Source organism: Anas acuta, chromosome 7 (genome assembly GCF_963932015.1).
Source record: "Anas acuta chromosome 7, bAnaAcu1.1, whole genome shotgun sequence".
NCBI classification, from domain to species: Eukaryota; Metazoa; Chordata; class Aves; order Anseriformes; family Anatidae; genus Anas; species Anas acuta.
Genome location: NC_088985.1, coordinates 21,846,945 through 21,868,208, shown reverse-complemented (window position 1 = coordinate 21,868,208; position 21,264 = coordinate 21,846,945). Strand labels below are relative to the sequence as shown.

General features: G+C 39.4%; 2 protein-coding genes across 6 annotated transcripts in view; one reads left to right on the top strand and one right to left on the bottom strand.

Annotated features, from left to right (window-relative positions):
- LOC137859234 (protein FRA10AC1 homolog) overlaps window positions 1–21,264 on the bottom strand; it is a 39,070-nt gene that overhangs the window by 16,253 nt on the left and 1,553 nt on the right. For 2 of the 3 annotated variants that reach the window (XM_068688071.1, XM_068688070.1), the window contains exons 1-7: window positions 7,353–7,471; window positions 4,405–4,481; window positions 1,915–2,007; window positions 1,786–1,831; window positions 1,356–1,432; window positions 617–700; window positions 17–101 (exon numbers count right to left, since the gene is read on the bottom strand). In XM_068688071.1, the coding sequence (XP_068544172.1) occupies window positions 17–101; window positions 617–700; window positions 1,356–1,432; window positions 1,786–1,831; window positions 1,915–2,007; window positions 4,405–4,481; window positions 7,353–7,385 (495 nt within the window). In that variant the 5' untranslated portion in view covers window positions 7,386–7,471. Of the gene's footprint in view, window positions 1–16; window positions 102–616; window positions 701–1,355; window positions 1,433–1,785; window positions 1,832–1,914; window positions 2,008–4,404; window positions 4,482–7,352; window positions 7,472–21,264 lie in introns of those variants that run through there. The other variant, XM_068688072.1, reaches the window with a different exon arrangement.
- LGI1 (leucine rich glioma inactivated 1) overlaps window positions 7,557–21,264 on the top strand; it is a 30,829-nt gene continuing 17,121 nt past the window's right edge. Inside the window, exon 1 of one of the 3 annotated variants that reach the window (XM_068688062.1) lies at window positions 7,557–7,698. Coding sequence is in view for 1 of the 3 variants with exons in the window: in XM_068688063.1 (XP_068544164.1) it covers window positions 7,619–7,698 (80 nt within the window). In the remaining 2 variants the exon portion in view is untranslated. The remainder of the gene's footprint in view (window positions 7,699–21,264) is intronic. The other 2 variants (XM_068688060.1, XM_068688063.1) reach the window with 2 other exon arrangements.

The following is a 21,264-nucleotide window of genomic DNA, read 5'->3' as shown; positions in this document are numbered from 1 at the left end:
CAATAATGAAACATACCTTATTCTCTTTGTATCTACTGAGATCTGCTATACAGTATTCTTTGAATAATTTATCATAATACTTCTTGGCAAGTCTCTTCTCCCTGTAAAAAAGGTATTATTTTTATTAAATATAGAACATAATACTATTTATTTTATATTTTAATGACATTAACCAGACAAAGATGTTTTGTTTCATCTGAAGAACACAAGTTGTAGAGCTAGAAATGCAACAAAAATACACTCTTTGAGATAAGAGACAATTTCCACAAAAGCAGGAAAATGCATCTAAAATATATCTACAAAATCACAAATTAAAGTGTTTTGTTTTGTTTTGTTTTGTTTTTGTTGTTGTTTGCTTGTTTAAGAAAGGGCTCCTTCAGGATTTTCAGAACAGTCATCTCAGAGAATGCACAAATACTTTTTCTTTCTTTCTGTCACCATATCATTTTGCCACTAAGTGATGTTACTAAACCTCTTAAAGGTCTTTCATTGCTAAATGCATTAAAGATCAAAGAATGATCACTAAGTATGAACAGTAATTCTTAATAAATAGGGGATACAAATTCAGTACAAAGTGATCTAAAAATACAATGTTTTATATAATAGTTCCAGGTACCAATTCATATCTGCTTCATCATCTTCATTCCACAGGAATCTATGGTTTTCTCTTATAATATCAAGATCCGTCTTGTCATTTTCTCTGTAAAAGAACGCAATTTTATTTTAGTATGATATAACATTACCATGAAAAGTCAGTCACATAGTAATTTGGTAAACATCAGTATTCATCATTTTTATCTCTACCTCACTGTATAAAGGAATTACTATGGAATTAAACTATTTAAAAATATATTACTCCCTCATATACCATTTCCCAAATGAAAAATCCACAGTAGTAAATGGTCACTGAAACTGTGGATGACATCATTCTGTCTGAAAATTCTTTTTTTTCGAAGACAGTTATGGATAGCTCTAAAGAAGGATATCATTATTCTGGACAATAGATAGCAACTTTGAAGATCTGAAAAGTGTTCCAGACTGATATTTTGAAGGTACTGCCAGATATTTCTCAACACACCTTCAATTAATGCTCACCTGTCATATTTCCTTTTATATAACAAAACAGGAATTAATTCAGCTCATGGTAAGTTCTTTTATAAAAACGATGGAAAATGGAACAAGGCAAGTTTGTGCTCCAGATATTTGCAATGACTATAGTTACTACTTGTGATCAAAATAATTAGTAGCTTGATACACACACACATCCCTCTCTTCCCCCTAAGATACAGTTTAACAGCTTTATGTAACAAGGGGGTTCTAAGGACCTCAGGGGAAAGACTGCTTATGGTTCTTACCCAGAACGTCGGAAATCCTCCCTTTTGCCACCATAGTATAAAATGTAGTCACTCACAAACTTTTTGTGTCTTTCATACTGAATAATGCAATTAAGGATTCTGTATCAGTATTTAAATTATTTTACTGATAGTTTAAAACAAAAATAATAATAAAAATGTTTTATATATTTAGCAGAAATAATTTTTTCTCAAAAACCTGTTGTTAATTTCCAGAAAGAAAGGAATTAATTAGCAGCTTTTACTTAATAACCTCTTATAGAAGTTATCTTCCAAATACAGAACTTCAAGGCAATTTCATCTTTAAAACCTCAACCAGCTGCTAGAAGTTTATAAAACTATCTTTCTTCTCCAAAAATGCTCTGTAAGCATATATATAGAAGCCAACCTCCAACCCATGTCAAACTTGAAGAATAATTAAATAGAAGGATACAGCATCCATCGATATCAAGTGAAACCTTCTTTTTCTTGCTTCTTCCCTGTTAATAACAAATATGTTTGAGTGAAATTTACCTTTACATTAAGGAAAAAAAGCCTCACAAGAGCATCAGATTAAAGATACCTATCCCATTCTTCAGCTGCAAATTGTCTGTGAGCCACACTGCCTTGTTTTGCTTTTTGGAATGGCTTTACCAGAAGGCTCTCTTCCTTTGTGCTACAGATAAGGGAGAAAAAAAAAGGGAGAAATGTTAGTCAAAAACTTTCCATAAGTAATAGCATTTCCATATCCAAATTTTGCACTAACTCAAGTGACAAAACCTGCTATGCTAGTTTCTACAGTTTCTGACTAACTCTACATTACAAGCCCTTTATATATCTAGGCTTCACAGCCCAGTAAAAAAAGGAAGGACAATATGTTCACTGAATAAGAGTGACTGATAACAATACTATCCCATCCTTTCATGCTAATGTCTCAACACCTCATTAAACAGTTTTGCCTCTCTTAGTGCAAGCACGGTAATTTAAAACTTAATTTAAGTACTGTCTTGTGAACCATACATGTCAGTAGCCAGCAAAAAATACATTCAAAATTTAACAAAGTAATAAAAGTTAAATATAAAGTAATACACTTCAGCTTAGTAAAAGGTATATTTAGTTAGTTTCATTCCTCAGCAGAGGTGAAGAAGGAGATTTTTCCGTAATTACCAGCTGGCAGAAAGAAAGGAAGTCAGAAACCTGTAGCCAGTTGGCCAGGGAATTTATATTCTATGCTATAGGATACAGGACTCTAGAAACTAAGCATATCATTTGCTCAAAAGGACCTGTAGGCACAAAATTCCCATAAGGAGATTCCGTAAAACAGCAATACAGAAAAAGCTTAAGACTACTATTTTCCTTAAAGTGAAAATAAATATCATCATAGAGTAAGAAAAAGATATACACATATGCAGTGAACCCACATTAGAGCCCTACTGGGAATCAGCAGCAGTGTGCCAGAACAAGGATAGCAATGATATTTTTGAAAGGCTCCTGATGGTTAGTTCCACCTAGGAAGCAGAATGGTGTAATGTGTAATGGCCTTTTAAAGAAAATCAAAACTGAACAAAACTAGTCACTGTTTTACTGGAGAACAGCCATATTTATAAAATAAATGCCTTTTATTATTCCAGTGATTAAAACACTGACTTTTTCCCAGAATGTAAACACTAGAAAACCATTCCTTCAGTTTCATTACAAAGGAAAATATGCAAGAGTCCTAGGAAAGTTTCCAGAAAGCCTTCTTAAATAAAGTCTAATAACAAGGCAAGGAAGAGACAGGAAAAGGTATGAGAAATGTATGTGTAATGTAGGCAAAACGTTTAGTATGGTGCAGAAAGTGTCCAAGGATTATGGTGCCAAAGCAAAATAAATACATAAATTAAAAAAAAATAAATCTTAATAAGATCAGACTACAAAATTTTAATTGTGCAAACTAATGAAAGAATTGGCAAAATGGTCTCAAGTAAGAGATACATAGTTACATTTCAAGGATTGAGTACAATATAATTCACCAATACAATTCCCAGGTCTCTTCATAAATTAATAAACTTTAGTGGTTTAAACTTGGTAGGCAGCTAAGTACCACAAACCACTTCCTCACTTCCTGCCCAGTGGGATGGAGGAGAGAACAGGAAAGATGAAAGTGTGAAAACTCATGACTTGAGATAAAGACAGCTTAATAAGTGAAGCAAGCGGTGTGTGTGCAAGCAAAGCGAGATAAGGAATTCATTCACTGCTTCCCATTGGCAGGCAGTTGTTTAGCCACTTCCAGGAAAGCAGAGCTCCAGCAAACATAATGGTTACTTGGGAAGACACGTGTCATATCACCAAACGTCCTCCCTTCTTCCTTCTTCTACCCAACTTCTATTGCTGAGCATGACATCATATGGTATGGGACATCCCTTTGGTCAGCTGGTGTAAGCTGTCCAGGCTGTGTCCCTTCCCAGCTGCTGGTGCACCCCCAGCTTCCTCACTGCTAGGGCAGCATGAGAAGCAGAAAAGACCTTCCCTCTGTGTGCAAGCACTGCAACAACTACACGTAAAACGCGTTTTCAGCACTAATTTCTAAGCACTAAATCCAAAACACAGCACCACATGAACTACTATGAAGAAAATTAGCTACCCCAATGAAAAAAAAAATAAATAATAAACTAGTAGCAATTCTTCACTTCCTCCAAGCAGGTGTTTTATATCTACAAAGCCTGCAGCTACTTGGCCTCTTTTGCCTTGTTCTCCTAGCAGTTTCACATTTCCTGATGGATCACAGTGAAGTGAAGGGAGCAGCCAAACTCCAGCAGTTCATGCTAATGCTCAGAAAAATGAAATACACTGCTCCAAGAACCGAGAGGCACATAGACACCAGATGGACATGGCAGAACAGATTTTAATCAGTTGTCCCTGGGAGACAACATGCTCTGGCAAGCTTGGTGTGAGGAAATGCTGGAATCAGAGGTTGATTTTTCAAAAATCAGTTCAACACCAGACTTTACATACTACAGCATAATTTTCTACACAGTAATACACCATTTGGACAAAACACACAATGTAAAGTATTAATTCTGTACTACATTACCTTTTAGTCTTTTGCACAGACTTCTCTCCATTCTCCTCATCACTGAAATCAGAATCATAGCCGCCATGGCCACGTGCCTGGAAGTAAATAAATGACAATGCAGTCAATATACCTGCTAGAGTAATCTGGATACGGCATAACTAGAAATCAGTACTGTGCATCATGAATAAATAAAAGACACTGAGCACACAATCAAGTGCAAATTCTCACATATGTTTAAACCAAATCATATGCAACATACAAAGCAGAACATTTTCTAAATAACATAGGACAAAGAAACTATGGTTTCTCACAGATACTGTCAACCTGTCAAAAATCACTATATAAATAATTTATACGCAGACGTTCCAATACTTAATCTTAACAGATGCAGATGCTAAAAAAAAAAAAAAAAGATGCTAAAACACTTTTGGTCTTTACTTTCAAACAATCTCTCTTACACAGAAAAGGTATTTCCTCCAAGAGTTACTCTTTCAGAAGGCTGGAGGACAGAAAATGACATGCCTACATTTAAAATAATCAACAAGGATGAGCAAAATTTTTTCTTCGGCTGTGGTACAACATTTGAGATTGTTAGATCTTACATAAATAGCTGGAAAGCTGATTGAAATTATTATCTAAATACAAAATAAGATGCCTATAAAAACATACAGTTTAATCGGCACAATAGTCATACCACGAAATGAAATATTTTTCCCACACATTTTTGGACCATTATTACTTATTATGTTATTAAATACTACTAATAATCCCATATCTTAATGCCATCAAAATGAACAAGCACTAGCTAAAGCCCAAATCTGTCATCTCCATTTTTCAGCATACAGTTACATGTGCAGTTCTCTCAGTGGAAGCAATGGCTTTAGTTGATCCCACCTCCTCTCTCTCACTCCTAATCTCACATCTTCCTTCTAGCTGTCCAGCTGCAAAGTGTTCTAAAACTACACAAGAGCCAGATCAAACCACTCATCCAAGTTACAACAAATGATCTCATTAAAAGTTCAACGATAAATTCAGGGTGAAGAAAACCAACCACCCTTGACTGATGTCCCAATACTTTTAGGCCAATCCTTCTCTGAAGGCACAGTAAAGCACCAGTACTGTGGCGTGCACACCAGTCCTTGTGTGCAGACAAGTACTGCACCAAAGCTATGTTCATGCATCAGCAGCTCCAGCAGTGCTGAAGGCACTTGTGGAGACCCAGACCGAACAATTACTGACTGCCCTGCATGCCTCAGGATGGTACCAAGATCACCTGACTTTTAGGTAAAACATAAAAATGGACTCCAACAAAGAATTTCATGAATATTTCTACTTTGGAAGGAGAGTGCAAACAGACATCTGCTTAACATGAAATTTCAAGACTGGTTTCCCCACAAACAAAAAACCCAATCCAGAATACGTAAAATTTATTCCATATTTAACTGTAGTAAAAGACAGGCAGATAACAAAGCTTTGTGTCCAAACTAAGAGATTTTAAAAGATGCATATGTAAGTATGGTCATGCAAAACTGTCAAGAAAATTTAAAGTAACTACTTTCACTATTTGATAAACCCTCTCATACCACAGTTGTTTTCATATTTTTTTTTCTAAACTAATAAGTAACTACCAAACATTTTATCAAAGTATGAACCTGAGAATTACATAACTTATTTGAGTATTTTATCTTCTGCACCGATGTTGGACTTTTTTTTTTTTTCCAAACACCACCACAAACTGAAACCACAAAACTAAAACAAGTACTAAAACAAGTGTACTTTGGGATACACTTAAATCACTGACAGTTAAGCAATCCCAACATCTTGGATTCACTTTTGGAAAGCACTAACTAAATTAGAGCTCCTGTAAACTAGCAGTTTACACGCGGTAAATGCAGTAACGTTGCGTATGACTGACAGCAGACAGGAAATGTCAACTGTTGATGCCAACTCCCCAGCACCACACTTGCAGGAGGCATTGGCATCCAGAAAAGGGTGCAAAACCTTCAACCCTGTTTTAACCCTTTTCATTGAGGTAAAGGCACACTAGTGAAATGTGCACATCAGAGAACTGTTCATGTTGACTCCTACGGTTGAACTGTAAACGCAAAAAAAAAAAAAAAAAAAAAAGGCAACACAGTCCTAGACACAAAATCCCATCTCGTGGCCCCTCGTCACGCAACTCCCTTAACAGGCACCACTCAGCCTTCCCTGTACCTGTCCAGCTCACAGGGCTGTGCTCCTGTCTGCGCCCAGCCCCAGGCAGGCCCCTGTGCTCGTTTTGGCACAAACTGCCCTGGGAATGCCTCAACTGAGCCCGGGATCCAGACCAGAGCTGCAAGGAGCTGAAGGCTGGAAGCTGACAGGAAACTGAGCGCAACAGACAGGGATCCGCATGCGGCAGTGCTCAGTGCTCCTGCACCTCCCTGTCAGCTTCCAGGCTTCGCTGGGACTATGCAGCTGCCACTTGGGTGGAAAACAATTGACAGGCCGTTAAGTGAATTTCACAAAAACACGATTACGAAATGTGTTTGTACATACTGCATGGTGAACGCTCCTAACAAAGAGAAAAGCCACACAGTACAGCCTCTTTGCAAAGGTTTTTTATTAAAACTGTCTCTCTCTCTCAAAAAAAAAAAAAAAAAAAAGTAAAAGGTAAGACAGCAAGCAGGCTACGGCAGTGGAGTTCAAAGGTTTGTGGGGCTCCACAGTGAAAAATGACGCTGAGGAAAGGCCTGGGTTGGTCTTAGGCAACTTCCAAAGCCACCCCTCACGCCCTGAAAGCTTCCCGTCCCTTCCCTTCCGATCCCTGCCCTTCCCCGGCCCGGCAGGCCGCGGGCCGCACGGCGGCGGGGGCTGTGCCCGTGCGGGGCCCGCGGCCTGCCCGCGGCCTGCCCCTACCCCGGGCCTTCCCCGCGGCGCCGCCGCCCGCCCCCTCCCCGCGTCCCTCCCTCCGCGGCCCCACTCACGGCGACGCCGAGGCGCAGCTGCTGGGGCACCATGGCGGCGGCGGCGGCCGGGACCGGGGCTTGGGCCGCGGGCGAGGGCCGGGCCGCGGGCCCCTCCCGGAAACCGGGGCCAGAGGCGGAGCGGGGCCGCGCCGGGAGCTGCCTGCGCTCGGCGGAGGGGCGCCGAGGGGCTCGGGGGGCCGGCGGAGCGCGGCGGGGAGCCGGCGGCCGGGGGAGGGCGAGGGCGAGGCGCGCCGGCAGGGGAGGGGAGGGGAGAGGCGCTCATCATGCTGAGGGGCGAGGGGAGCCTCCCCGTCCGGGATCCCGGTGCACGGCCCCGGCTGCGCCCGCCGCCGCCTCGGGGAAGGTAGGAGCAGCCCCGGCGGGTGCCGCCCGGCTGGAGGGGCTGGGGGGGGGCTCGGGGCGCAGCGGGGCCGGGAGTGGGCTCGGGGGCGCCGGGTCCCCCCGCTGCCTTTCCCCGGGGGAAAGAGGCCCCGGGGCTGGGGTGGCGGCGGCGGCGAGGGCCCTGTGGGAGGAATGCCCGGCTGGCCCCGGCCCCAGCCCATCTATCGCCCGGCAGCGCTGCTCCTGCGTGTGCTCCCCTGGCTTCTCCCGCTGCGCTGCGCTGCGGTGCGGCTGGCATCGCCGCTGCTCGCCCAGGGGTGGTGGAGTTTGGCCTGAGGGAAAGGAGCTTTGCACCCCCGAAGTGTTCTCGTGAGCTGGCTGGGAATTGCCGGTGTCCACCATTAAGCGGTCAGTGCCAGCAAGTAGCTGTCAGGCAGCTGATACTGTTTCCCATCAAACATTAGGACGCACCATACTTGAACCGGTGCGTTGGCTGCTGAGGTCAGAGATGCTGCAATCCATCACAGATACTTTATTCTGGAATATATCAGAGTTCCCAGCCATGCTATTGATTCCTGGAGTCTTAAATCACAGATCTACTTCACAATGGAAAATTTTTGAAATTGAAATACTACTTTCATTGTTACTAACAAAAAACATTATAGGGAGTTGCTATTATATAGCAAGGCTGTTGCACACCGCAGCTTTCAATGTACCTCCTTACCTTGGCTACTGAATTTCAGTTTCAAAAGAGAAGTGTTTTTTCTCTTGCTCAGGTATTTTTGTCACTAATTATGTTGTTACAGCTCTGGAAGGGATTTAAAGGTGGTGTTCCATGGAAAGGATCTGAGAGCCAAGTGTATGTGGCACTCACTGAATGTATATGGCATGCTGCTGAAGCCCCACTGAAAGTGTCCCATTTCCTCTAAAGGGCAGAGACTGTTGCAAAAATGGAATTATCCTAGTTAATAATTTAAATATCTCAAAATAAATAATGTATACACATGAAGCTGTAATAGCAGGCGTATTCTTTTTGTTTTTCCTCTCCTACGGAAATGGCAGACTGCTTTAGTATGAATGAATCTTGACATGATTCTAGAAACTGGGCCAACATATCATTGATTATGCACTTTGAAGAACAGTGGGAAAGGTAGAGAGAAGATCTACAGTTCTTGAATCTCTCATCATTGTACTGTGGCCACAAAGGCCTGCATATATAAAATATAAACTTTCTGGAACAGGAAGATTCTGCAGAGAGTCCAACTATAGCAACTGTTGTGGATGCTGAAGTTATTGTATATGCAGTTTTGCTGAGAATAGCTGCTAGATAATTTCATTTTACTGCACTATACTATTCTGATGTCTGGCTTTAAAACATCCCAACGCTGACTGCTTTTTATATGCAGGCTACAGTAAGCTACTTTACAACCTACAGCTGGGTAAGTGGATCAGAAACAGCCTGCTAAATAGATGGGAAGTTGAAATTAGGCCTGTTCATAGCTTGTTGTAGATAGATTATAGCTCGATCTTCTGGGAGTATTTTCATTGCTTTAACCTTGCATCAATATGCTTTGACACTAAGAAGGACAATTCTCTCGTCAGATTCCCAGAGGACTGAAAGATACAGGGGAAAAGGGCAAAAAGATGGGCATCATTTCTTGGGGGGTGGGAGGCGTTACAGCTTTAAAGTGGATTTCAATAATTCTATAACCAGCTCTTTGCAGCACAGTTTGCAATTACAGGTAAATCAATCTGTGAGTTAGCTGCTGCTGAAAAGGGCATTCCTTTTCTCAAATTGGCAGTAGTGCTTGTCTGACCGCTTCTGCTGAACTGCAGTATTTAATTTGCTGCCAGTCTAGCTCCTTTGACACTCCTGCTGCGGCATCTGTTGAGTATCAGTGCTGGTGCAAAAACAGGTTAGAAATGGAGGGATGGGACAGGAGTGAAGGGGGAGGTGAGCTATAAGGACAGCCCTTTCAGCAGCAGATCTCCATTAAATCAGCAGTAATGTGAAACTGTTCTCTTAAATTACAGTAGCCCTGAACTTCGTGACCCACGAGGAATACAATATCACTGTAGTTGTCCTTTTACTCCTGACCTAAATCCAGAATTGGGTTAAGATCAGACCCACTGTATCCAGAAAGCCTAAGTCAGACATGGTTGTAAAACCTCCAGAAAGTAAATGTTTTCTCTCCAAGTTTTCAAATTATTGACATTTATCACTCAATTTTCTGACAAGTCAGTGTAACAATTCTGTAGAAAGTTCTGGGAAGAAGAAACGGAAATTACTGTGAAGCTGGGATATTCTTAATAACAGAAGGTAATGTCCATGATTCTGAAATACTTCCAAGAGTTTAGCTTTAGCTTCTCTACTTTCACTCCTTCCTCCAGTTGGCTATGTAATCACATTTTATTATGTGGACCACAGAGATAGACTCAGTATGGAGAAAAAAAAAAAAAGAGGCCAGTTTCATTTAATTGAATTTGCCACTTCTCGGTCATTCAAATTCATTAAATTGGTGGTAAAGCTGTTGCAAACACAACATGATTTATGAATAGGTATCAACTCATATCATTTGTGCTGAAGAGTGAAAGGTAAATTTTAACATCTGGCATGTGCCTTTCTGTGTCAGGGCAGACCTCTGAACTTGCTGTGGGGGTAGCATTATGTTAACTTAAGCAACCTGTTCACTTATTTATTGAATTCTGCCATATTTCTGGGGGGAATACTCATCAACATGTATGTACTAAAAGAAGGTACTAAATGATGGAGATGCAGAATTCACAAGACTATACCTGATGTATTGGTTGGGCTGTTCCTAAAAGTTTTTTTGGTATAGGAGTTTCCACAGTCTAAATAGCTGAATCTATTAACCTTTAAGGTATATAGTGGTTTTTTTTTTTTTTTTTTTCCTAATATATAAGACAAATCTCCCTAGTTGCTACGTGAGATAATTTTAATGCCCTAAACCAGTTGATACAGAAGGCAAGAATTGATCTACATTTTTCTCATACATCATTATATACTGGAAGACATATGCCCACAGTCTTCTCTTTTTGAAGCTAAAGAAATTAAAGTACCTTTCCTTATAGGTTAAATTTTTGAGAACTCTTATATACTTTATTGCTATTCTTCACACTCAGATTCCTCTTTCTGTTTTTAAGGAACACTAAGGCAGCTTTGCCAGTATGCCACAAGGGACAGCTACCACAGGTATAGAGAGTGAGGGCAAGGCAGTCACTGCCATTATAAGACCTGTTTGCAGAGTACATACATTTGAGTTTCACATGAGAAATGAATTCAGAGATATCAGAAGTATTAGTAATGTTCAGATTTATTATGTCTAATCTCTCCTCTTTCTCCATTATACCACTTATTTTGTTGAAAAATGAGGAAAAGAGATTTTCTAACATTAGTTGATATCAGCACCTTCCTCCATTCTACATCTGTGAAGTTGCCAAATCTTTTATTTTCATATCTTCGTAGTACGAACAGTCTCATGGCATCTGTCGTGTTCCTGATTTTCATCTCTTTCTATTTGAAGTCCCCTAGTAATTTGTAGAAAAGCAAGCAGAGCTAAAAATACAAGTTCATGTGTGCGAGTAAAATTACATTCAGTAAGTGCAGTCTGCTTTCTTTAACGTGTACCTCTGTACAAATTTCGGGATGCACTGTGCCTTCCAACAAGCCCCAGCAAAGTGTAGTTAAGTCACAGCTGACTCACAAGCCCAAGACTTCCTAAGGAACAGGGAAAATCACTGTGGCTGTGCTGAGGCATGGCGGTTTATGCTCACCAGTTCCCATGACAGGGTTTGGTCATTACAGACTAGTCATTAAAGAGTCCTGTCATTCTGTGATGATCTAAAGATTATGTAAAGGAAGCAGACTGTTGAAATGCACATTTATTTTGTCAAATTCAGTAAATGTTATGTTCCACAATCTTTTGCCATGTAAAGATGCATGACTTGGAGTTTAACTAGCCACTAGATGTCAATGTTGCTGTACTAAAAGGCATGTGAAGTTTCATTTGTTTGGCTGATAATTTATTCAATAAAAGCACTTCTGGATTTGAATTTTTTTTTTCTGGTATAGTCTGTTACAAAAAATATCATGGGCAAACCTGTGCTTTGTGTTTTATTTTGAGAGCAGCTGTGCTGTTTTGTGTTTTTTTTTTTTTTGGAGCTGTAATTACCATTTCAGTGTGTAATCATTGTTAGAAAAGTGCCTTTGAAAAAATAACATCATTGTTCGTAAGTTTCCTCCCATGTTCCAATACCCCATATCTTTGTATAAGTGACCACAGTCGTTTGTATTGTGTTTAATTTGTTAATAGGGATAAACTAGAGATATATATTAGATATAATATAGATAATATAATAATATGGATTAGATATAATGTATCTAATCCTGTTAAGAGAAAATCAGTTTTTCTAAATTCCACTTATTGATGGCAATTTTTCAATTAAGTATTCCTGCTTAATACCATTGGAGACCAGGATCAAACAGACCAAGACAGGATTTCTATAATATTAAGTCTTCCAGTCTGATAAACAATTTGGAAAATTTGGTTCTTTTGAAAATTTGGCCCTGATTCTGTTCAACCTGAAGGTGGCAAGGAGAATTTGACCCCCAGACCTTTATTCTAGGCTCCTGTACTTTGAGGGTGAGCAGATCACTGCAGCCTTTCACAACCCCTTGCTGCCTGCTGCACTGTCAGACTTGCAGCTGAGGTGTTGGTTCTGTTGGCCATCTCCAGAGCATTCACTTTGGGAATTAGTTTTGGAAACATTAATGGAAAGCTCAAGAAGAGGCCAGTAGGCATGTCAAATTCTGAATTAAGCTCAAAGGCTTTTATTTAAAATGTTGTTTGAACTTTCATCTGAAAATCTTCAAGAAGCAAAATATGAAGAAATTTCACCCTGATTCTTAGCCCATCAATTTGGTAAATAGAATCCCGATTTAGGCCACATTGTTACAAAATAAAGCTTCACCTGATCTATGCCATCAACTCCACTTGGATGCACGAGCCCTCTCCATTTCAAGCACAATTCACAAAATGTATTTGTTGTTACTGTTGGTTGAGTAGCAACCTTATAATCTTCATCGTCATAGACTGTACTAGCTTAAGTCATGCTCACCCCCTTTGATAGTAGCATCACTTACACTTTTAACATGCTAATGGATCACAGCTATATGAAGTACTATGACTTTTAATTTCTAATATCTATTTGAGTTTTCTCAACTATGAATACAGAATTATGTAAGAATCTTGTGATATCTTGAAAACCAGATTGTCTCGACCATTCATTCTGTTGCATTTAAGGGAAAACTCCTAGCAATAACCTAGATCCTAGAATTTCTGTGAACTTTCCAGAACCAAAAAATATCATTTAACTAGACCACAATCTCTTGCTAATGTGTGTATTGTAAATAATACCACTATGGCCCTGTAAAAACTAAATTATTCAGTTACGAAAATCATAGTAAGCAGACTTTCATCAAAAAATAATTATAAGAAACAACCTACTGTGTTATCTCTACAGATTATTTTTTTTTCAACAAATAAATGATTTTACCTAACAAATCCCCCAGAGATACATTATGTAGACTCCTGTCTGCTGTCCTTTAATTGGCGCTGCTACTCCCCGTTTGCTGCGTGGCAGGTGATTTTGGTCTCCAGAGGTTACAGTCCGGCAGCTATGCAGAGAACAGTTTGCTTAAGACTCCACGTGCTTGTAAGCATGCATAAACAAGTACAGTCACCTCAGTCTGTTAGGAATTTAATTAAAAAGTAATTATAAATATGCACAAAATATTTTTCCTTAGTTTTATCAACCTGCATTGAAATAAGTGGAATACAGAAAGTATTCCTCCAGAGTGTTCCAGGTTTCACTCAAGGAGATTTTAGAAGTGTATTATGCTTAAAATCCCCAAAGTATGAACATTTTCTTAAGACAGCAAAGAATGCTTAATCTTACTTTTATGTCTAGATCTGTTATGGTGGAAAGTGACTGATGATGTTCATATACATAAATCAAAGAGAAAGGAAAATCTGTTCTTCCAGTTTGATATCAGTTATTATGTGAGGGGGAAATGAAGAAAAATAAGAAGCAAGAGATAAGGAAAATGTTGTAAAGTGGAAATTCCCCCCCCCCCCCAAAAAAAAAAAAAAAAAAAAAAAAAAAAAGGCAATACATTTTGTTATTTCCTACTAGATTTATTCAGTGAAAATAAAAAGAATGTGAACAAAATCACAGCCCATGGCAACTGTAAATTATAGTGAAAAACATGTATTCCCTTGCTTCTTGATAGCATGCAATTTTGTGCATGTCTGCTGTGTATATATATTCATTAATAATTTACTTACCGTGATAATTGAGGAAAGGTACAAATCATTTACAGTTGAATGTATGGAATCTAAAGACTCGTATATAAAAAGGTGCTGACAAGCTTCTATCCTCTCAGTCTTAGAAGCAGTTAAGCACTACTAGTGTGCCTAGTATTACAGAAAACCTGGAAAAGAAGGGTGCCTCAGGGCCTTCAGTCTACATTATAATTTAATAGAGGAATAAGGCCTCATTCCTGCATATGTGTTCCAGAAAACATTAGTACTTTTAGAGATGTGTTGCACCTTAGTTTAACCAAAAATTGAGATGTTAATCCAGGAATCAGGAAGGCCAGTTCTGTAAAATATTCTGTAACTGCTCAGGCATGTTCATCACAGGGTTTTCAGTGTCCTAAAGCTAAGAAAATAAAATATTTGACAGCATAGATGGTTTGCAACATGCAGTGGTATTGTGAGTAGTTGGAATCACACTGATGATAGATTTTTATTTATTTATTTTATAAGAGAAGGTACAAGAGCATAGTAAGGCATAATGGGGACAGAAGCAAACCTCAATCCACTTTATGGTTTCAGTGGGATTACTTCCATAGTAAAGTAAAGCAGTATAGTAACTGGATGTAGAGGCTGATAGTATCTGGGTTGAGGTAATCAACAGCTGACCATTTGGTGGAAAATGGAGGATACAGGGATATAAAGACTGCACTCTGTGCAGTGAACTAGACTGAATCAGTGAAAATTCCTTTTTCACTTTTTTTTAATGAACATGCTTATACAGTACTAATGTGAGACCTCATTTAATAATGCCACTAGCAATTATACTAGAAATGTCCTTTCATTAGTAGAAATATATTACTGATTGCCAGTTTTGGAAATAATAGGGGTTATATTTCAAATTAAATACAATTTTGTGTTATTTAATCACAAAGATTGTTCAGACACGAAGTACTGAAATACTATCTGCCTTTCTATTGAAAGTATTTCCAGGATACTATTCATTTCATGCATCTAAGTGGAAAGGGAAGGATAGCTATCCTAAATGGGAACAGTTAGTCTAACCTAGTTACAAATATCGAATTATGTTACTTACAACCAGCAAACATGACCCATGCAATATCCACAACTATAAAGATTACATTAAAAAATTGCTGAGGAAAGTATAGTAAGTAAAAAGAAATATTCAAGCTTGCATCTTGGGGGAGATCCTGCTATTTGCTGAAACCACATTCAATTTGCAAGCAATATATTAAAATGTTAAGAGTTACATATCTAAATGACTGCCTTTCTTGAATGGAAATAAAATATAACCACATGAAAGATGAAGGTCAGGAATTCAAGTGAGATTTGGGTGAGACACCATTTTCTTTAGCATATAATGAAATTTTCTCACAAGTCTATATTATACAGTCCTCAAATATATAGTTCTTAAAAGATGGAATATATTATTTAAAGTTTATTAGGATCCATTTTAATACATTTTAAAATCTGGTTTTAGTCAACCCTTGCCACTCTTTCCTTGTACAATAGTTTTTATTTGAACCTCAGCATTAACAGAGTCAGTATTCAGAAGGTTTCTATAATCTGATTCGCTTAACAAAAGGAAAACATTATTTTGACTATGTCATTTAGCTTTGATATGGTTGTAATCCATCCACAAGTTTTAAGAACTAGGAAAATTTGTATTTGGAGATTAAACATTAAATTCAGTTCCTAATATGGGACTCCTGAATCATACATAACCTTTCTCTTGCAAACAGTTTTATGTCAAGCTTCAACTTTTCACTGTAATTTTTTAAAATCACCTAATTGTGAAGAAAGTTAAAGAAACCAAGTAAGATTACAGTTTTCTGTATACAGAAATGAACCTGGTTTATATGTGTTTGGGAGCTAATGGGTACCATGGAATAGAAGTCCTTCCAGTTTTTCTGTTTTGCCATATTTCTATATAGTAGTTACTTTAATGACCAATATTTTGCCTTCCATTCTTGCCCTGTAACGCATCTATCTTGCCTTGAAGTTCAAGATCAAGTTGTTATCACTTGGAAAGATTTACCACACAATGAAAGAACACTAACTCTCATTCAGACACTCTTTTACTTCATTAATTTGATTTTCGTCATCCTGAAGGGATGCAACCAGAGATAGTCCGCCAATGTACAAAAATGATTTCTAAAGGTTTGACAAAATAATATTCTTTCTATAACTCCAAAACTTTTTGTTAGCTGAATTTTGAAAACTTGGGTTTCATAACCTGAACAATCAAATGACACTTATCTATAACACACTTCACTGTTTTATGCAGTGTATGATCTGGATAGTTACATGTAAGCAGTTTTTCATTTGCATTATCCATTAAATTTTAGACAGGGAGGTAACTTCCAAAATTAACATTAGCTTTGTCAGCATTGCCAGAGGACACACTGCCAGAAGTTCAAAACAACAGTATGTAGTGCAATTTTTTGATGTGGTTTTATTGCTGTCTTGAAGGTAATCAAATAGCTGATGAATTGTCATCCTTTCAGCTCTCTGTTAAGAACAACTGGAGAAGCATTTTGATGTTTTCTGAGTTGGAGACATCAATGCCTGCAGAAAAAAAATATGCCCTTAAAACAACATATGAAATTGTTATCCCAATCTAAAAAGAAGCTATTGTGCTATTTATATCTGAAAGTACTGTAGTACAGTGATCTAGCAGTACAGTTGGAAAAACAAAGCCTTAACACTCGAGTCCACATCTGTGATTTCTGTTTCAGATTTGCAGTTCTGTGCAGTCTTAGAACAACATAAATATCCCCACCTTGGAGCCTGAGTCTTTATGAAAGGGCAGCAGAGCCCAGGTCACAGACAGTAACACAGCCCCCCCGAGCCACAGCCACGTGGGTCCTCCCTGTCCTCAGCAGAAGGATTGAGCTGCTTCCCGACATCACCCATTCTGAATCTATAGCAACCCTCCTCTAATACGTGAAGCTATTTTTAGCAGCAGGGCAGCCTTGAAAACAGCAGGTAAAGCATGAAAAGAATGAATAAGTGGTTGTGGTGCTTGCCTGTGAATAGAAGCTATATATAGAATAGCTCATTCGCTCTCTAGAGAAAGATCTTAATATATATAATGTATCTATGAAGGGAGATCTGCCTCGCCCCGAGCGGAGGTGGAAGTGTTAGAAGCATGCAGCAGAGCATTATTACTACTTCTGACCTGAACAGTTACTTAAAAAGTCAATCTTTAAGATTCATTTTTTAAAAGATGTTTAAGAAGATAAATTGTTAATGGAATCAGGTATCTTGAATTCAGTTTTTATTTGCAGAGAATGCATAGCATTCATTTCCCTGAGTGAAGAACAAATTAAACAGCAGGAGACTACGTGCAGCTCCAAGCTCTTTTCAGCCAATACTTGCTCCAGGAAGTTCTCCAGAGACTTTTCTCAGGATCCTCTTTGCAATGCCTAGGGTCCAAAATCTCTCCTTCTCTGATGTTCCTGCTGGCTTCTTTCTGAATTCCCACTCCTGTTTTCTTGTCCTTTTCTCTTTCTCCCATATTCATCCATTTACTTCAAAACAATGCTTAGGAAAAAGCCCCATGTGCCTTTGTTTAATCAGGAGTGTGTGTCACTTATTTAACTGGGGAGCTATATTGCTTCAAAAAGGAGCTTATTACTTCTTCCTGATGTATTATATTAAGACTGGGAATTAGGCCCTCCAGTTTTAATGTCTCTTTGCCTAAGTCGCAATGGCAACAACAGTGGAAACTTGCAGCTGCCTAACAGTGATCGCTGTCTAAAAGAAATTCAGCTGTATGGCATTTGGATGCTTGTCTTAGGAAAGTGATATATAGGAAGCATTGCATGTTCAAAATCTGAACTTCTTAAATATTATGCACAAGGTAGGGAAAAAAGCTTCTGAGCAGTCATAACTAAAACATGTATCCCTCTGTAGAGCTGAAAATTACATTAAAAATTACATCCAGTGCTTAGACGCAGTGTTTTGTTGGTTTTGCTTTCCCACTGCAGAGGGAGAGCCAGGCAGCCAAAAGAGCAAATCCTTCCTTAAAGCTGTACTGAGGAAAGAGCACGTTGGCATACAAACAGAGATGTGGCAGGCTTCTTCAGCACTCCAAAGTCTCCTCAGCAGGGGGTTGCGACTTGGATGGAAATGGAGCAGGGCATTCAGCTGGGTGCTGTGTCGTTTTTGATGGAGAACCTGCGCTGGGCTCTGCACAGCCACAGTGTGCCCACCATAGGGTGGGGTAAAGTGGGCCATCTAACAGTTGAGGTAAAAGGGAGTGTTTTGTAGGGAAAGGTATTTTTTCAAATTTATTTAATTGTTAATAAATACTTAGTAAGATACACTTGTGGAGCTATCAGCAACAAACCCTTAAGATGTTTCAGCACTGGTCCAAATCCCAGCTTTTCGAAACATTTTGATTAGCAACCATAAAACAGCAATATGTGTTTGATGAGGCACATCCTTCTCATTGTGCAATTCATTATGTCAGTGGCACTCCAGTGAGGCTTTTAGTTGAACTATTTGAGCGACTTCAGTAGGGCTAAGATTTCTTCCATTGTGAATTATTCAGGACTTAGAAACCTCCTGTTTTTAATCTCTCCTCAAAAGCCCGTTATCTCTGCCATGTAACAAATAATTTTCTGATGTACATTTAAATAAAAAAACATTTCAGTTACATTTTTCTTTCTGCAAAATGACAAGGAAAATTAAATACAAGCTTATACAGATTAGAATAATTTTACGGGGACTCAATGCCATGAAAAAAGTACAGAAGGGCAATGTAAGATAGCACAGGTCAAGGAAAGGATTTTATAATGTGCCGTCTGTTTTTAATTAGCATCTTGGCAGACTGGAGGATCTCAAACATTTTTCCATGAAGAAATGTATTATAGGCTTTTCTTGCTGCCAATTAAATGGCATTTAGCTGCAGTGACAGTGGTATGTTGTTTTGGGTCTACAGAAAGCACTTGCTCACACTAGAAAATCTGGGACATTGTGTTTCGGATACAGGGTTCTTACTGGACTGGATTTTCTATCACTCTGCGTTTTCAGTGTAGGCATGAAAGATACCTCCTAGGGACAACTACTGATTTCATAAATAGTACAACAGTGAGCTGTGGAACACAACAGAACCAAGAGGCCATGGAAGAGTGGGGAAGAGAGAAACCATCCCCTTACAGAAAGTGTTGCATAGATTCTTAATATCACCACGCCACTTCCTTCAAAAGTCATGAGACCATTTCCAGTTATAAACTTAATATTGTAGATTTTCTTAGTTGTATCATGACTTAATGTCTGATCAGGCCATGCAGGGAAAAATATGGTAGCTTGCATATTTCAACATGACTTTTCCTCTCCGAGAAGTTCCTATAGAGGGCACTTCAATCCTACAGCAGGACTCAGATTAGGTATGACCCTGATGCCAGTTCCATTGCAGTGGTTGGGCATTTTGTCTGGCTGAAAGGTGCCTCCTTTTCCAGCTGCCTGTGTGAGGTGTCGATCTTCCTAGAGTATAAGTTAACTACTGGCAGATTTTCTTGAAAGTTCTACAGAAAGTTTGAGAAGATGCAGAAAGAGAAGATTCTGCAGAAAGTGAAAACCCAGTGTATTATTGTCTCCTTTCTTAATACTTCTCTCTGTATGAGGTTTGGTCTCAGGTCCACCTTTGAATTGTGCTCTCTTTAGCTCTTGAACTGTTTGCTGGTTTTGTGTCCATCTCCTGTCCCCCATCTCTATATACCCACTGTCAGTGTTTTCAAGCCAAAACACATACAACAGAGATGAAGGAGGAATGGTTTCATTCTGGAGGAAAGTGGCCAGTATTTGAGAGAATGGTTGACTACATGCTCTTGGATTGCATGCTGCAAAGCATGCTACTCCATAACCAAGCTCCCAAGCCTTTTAAACACCTGAGAAAGCAACTGGTCCCACTGTGCTGGGAAACAAAAGGCATGAGCTGGGGGAGAGCTGAGCAACCCCAGCTCTGTGATTCATACAGGCATCCAGTCCCATTCAGAGGAGCAGGAATGTATGGCCTCTAAGGGAACTGGAAGTTGAGGGTGAAAAGCATAACAGGTTTAATAATGTTTGTGAGGTATCCCTCACAGCCAATCCAGGAGTAACTAAGGTTATGTACATGTCTCACCTGAAGGATGGCTATTGTTTTTTTTTTTCTGTTTGTTTTGTTCTTTTTATTTACTTACATAAAATAAAGGTACTGAGCTGAGGTGATTATGAAGGAAGGCTGAGAGAGTTGGGGATGTTCAGCATGGAGAAGAGAAGGCTCTGTGGAGAATTCATTGCAGCCTTTCAGTACTTAAAGGGGTCTTATAAAAGGGATGGAGAGGGACTCTTTACTTGGGTATATAATGATAGGACAAGGGGAATGGTCTTAAACTCAAAGTGGTTAGGTTTAGATTAGACATTAGGAAGAAATTCTTCACTGTAAGGGTAGTGAGGCCCTGGAACAGGTTGCCCAGAGAAGCTGTGGATGCCCCATCCCTGGAGGTGTTCAAGGCCAGGCTGGATGCAGTCTTGTCCAACCTGATCTAGTGGGTGACATCCCTGCCTATGGAAGGGGGGTTGGAACTAGATGATCTTTAAGGTCCCTTCCAAACCAAGCCATTTTATGATTCTATGATTTGCCTGTCTTGGAAGATAGTCAGATCAGCATGAGCAGTCATCCAGAAGAACGTTTAAACAAACTTAACATTATCAGTATTGTCAATAGCAGCTGTTCAAAGACTATAGACTATGTCCTTAAAATTTTGTGATAATAGTTTAAAAGTCTTGTGATAGCTAAACATAGTACATTTTGAATGCTCTGTATCTAGCTGCTTAGCCTTTATCCCTCCTGGTTACCCAGGATGTTGGATGAGCTTGCATACATTGCACATCTGTTTTTTCCTTAAAGAACGATAGTTCAGATAACAGCACTTAGCTTGTGAGGTACTGTTTGTCATTGGTCAAATTCTGGCCCACCTAAGCCAGTGAGCAGTCCTAGAGCCACCTGTATGCTGACCAGGATACAGGCAGCAGAGCAGGCGTCCTGCTTCTGGCCAGGAGAGCTAAGGCCCAGCTCTCTTCAGAGGTGGTTATTTGTAACTCCATGGTGAACTGTGACGGGACCCCTTTATGCAAGGGAAAGGAGGCTGTCCTCCGTGTTCTTCTTTCCCCTAAAGCTGGCAGCAATTACAGTAGCCGTTTTCTCAGCCTTTTGACACAAGGATTGGACTGACTGT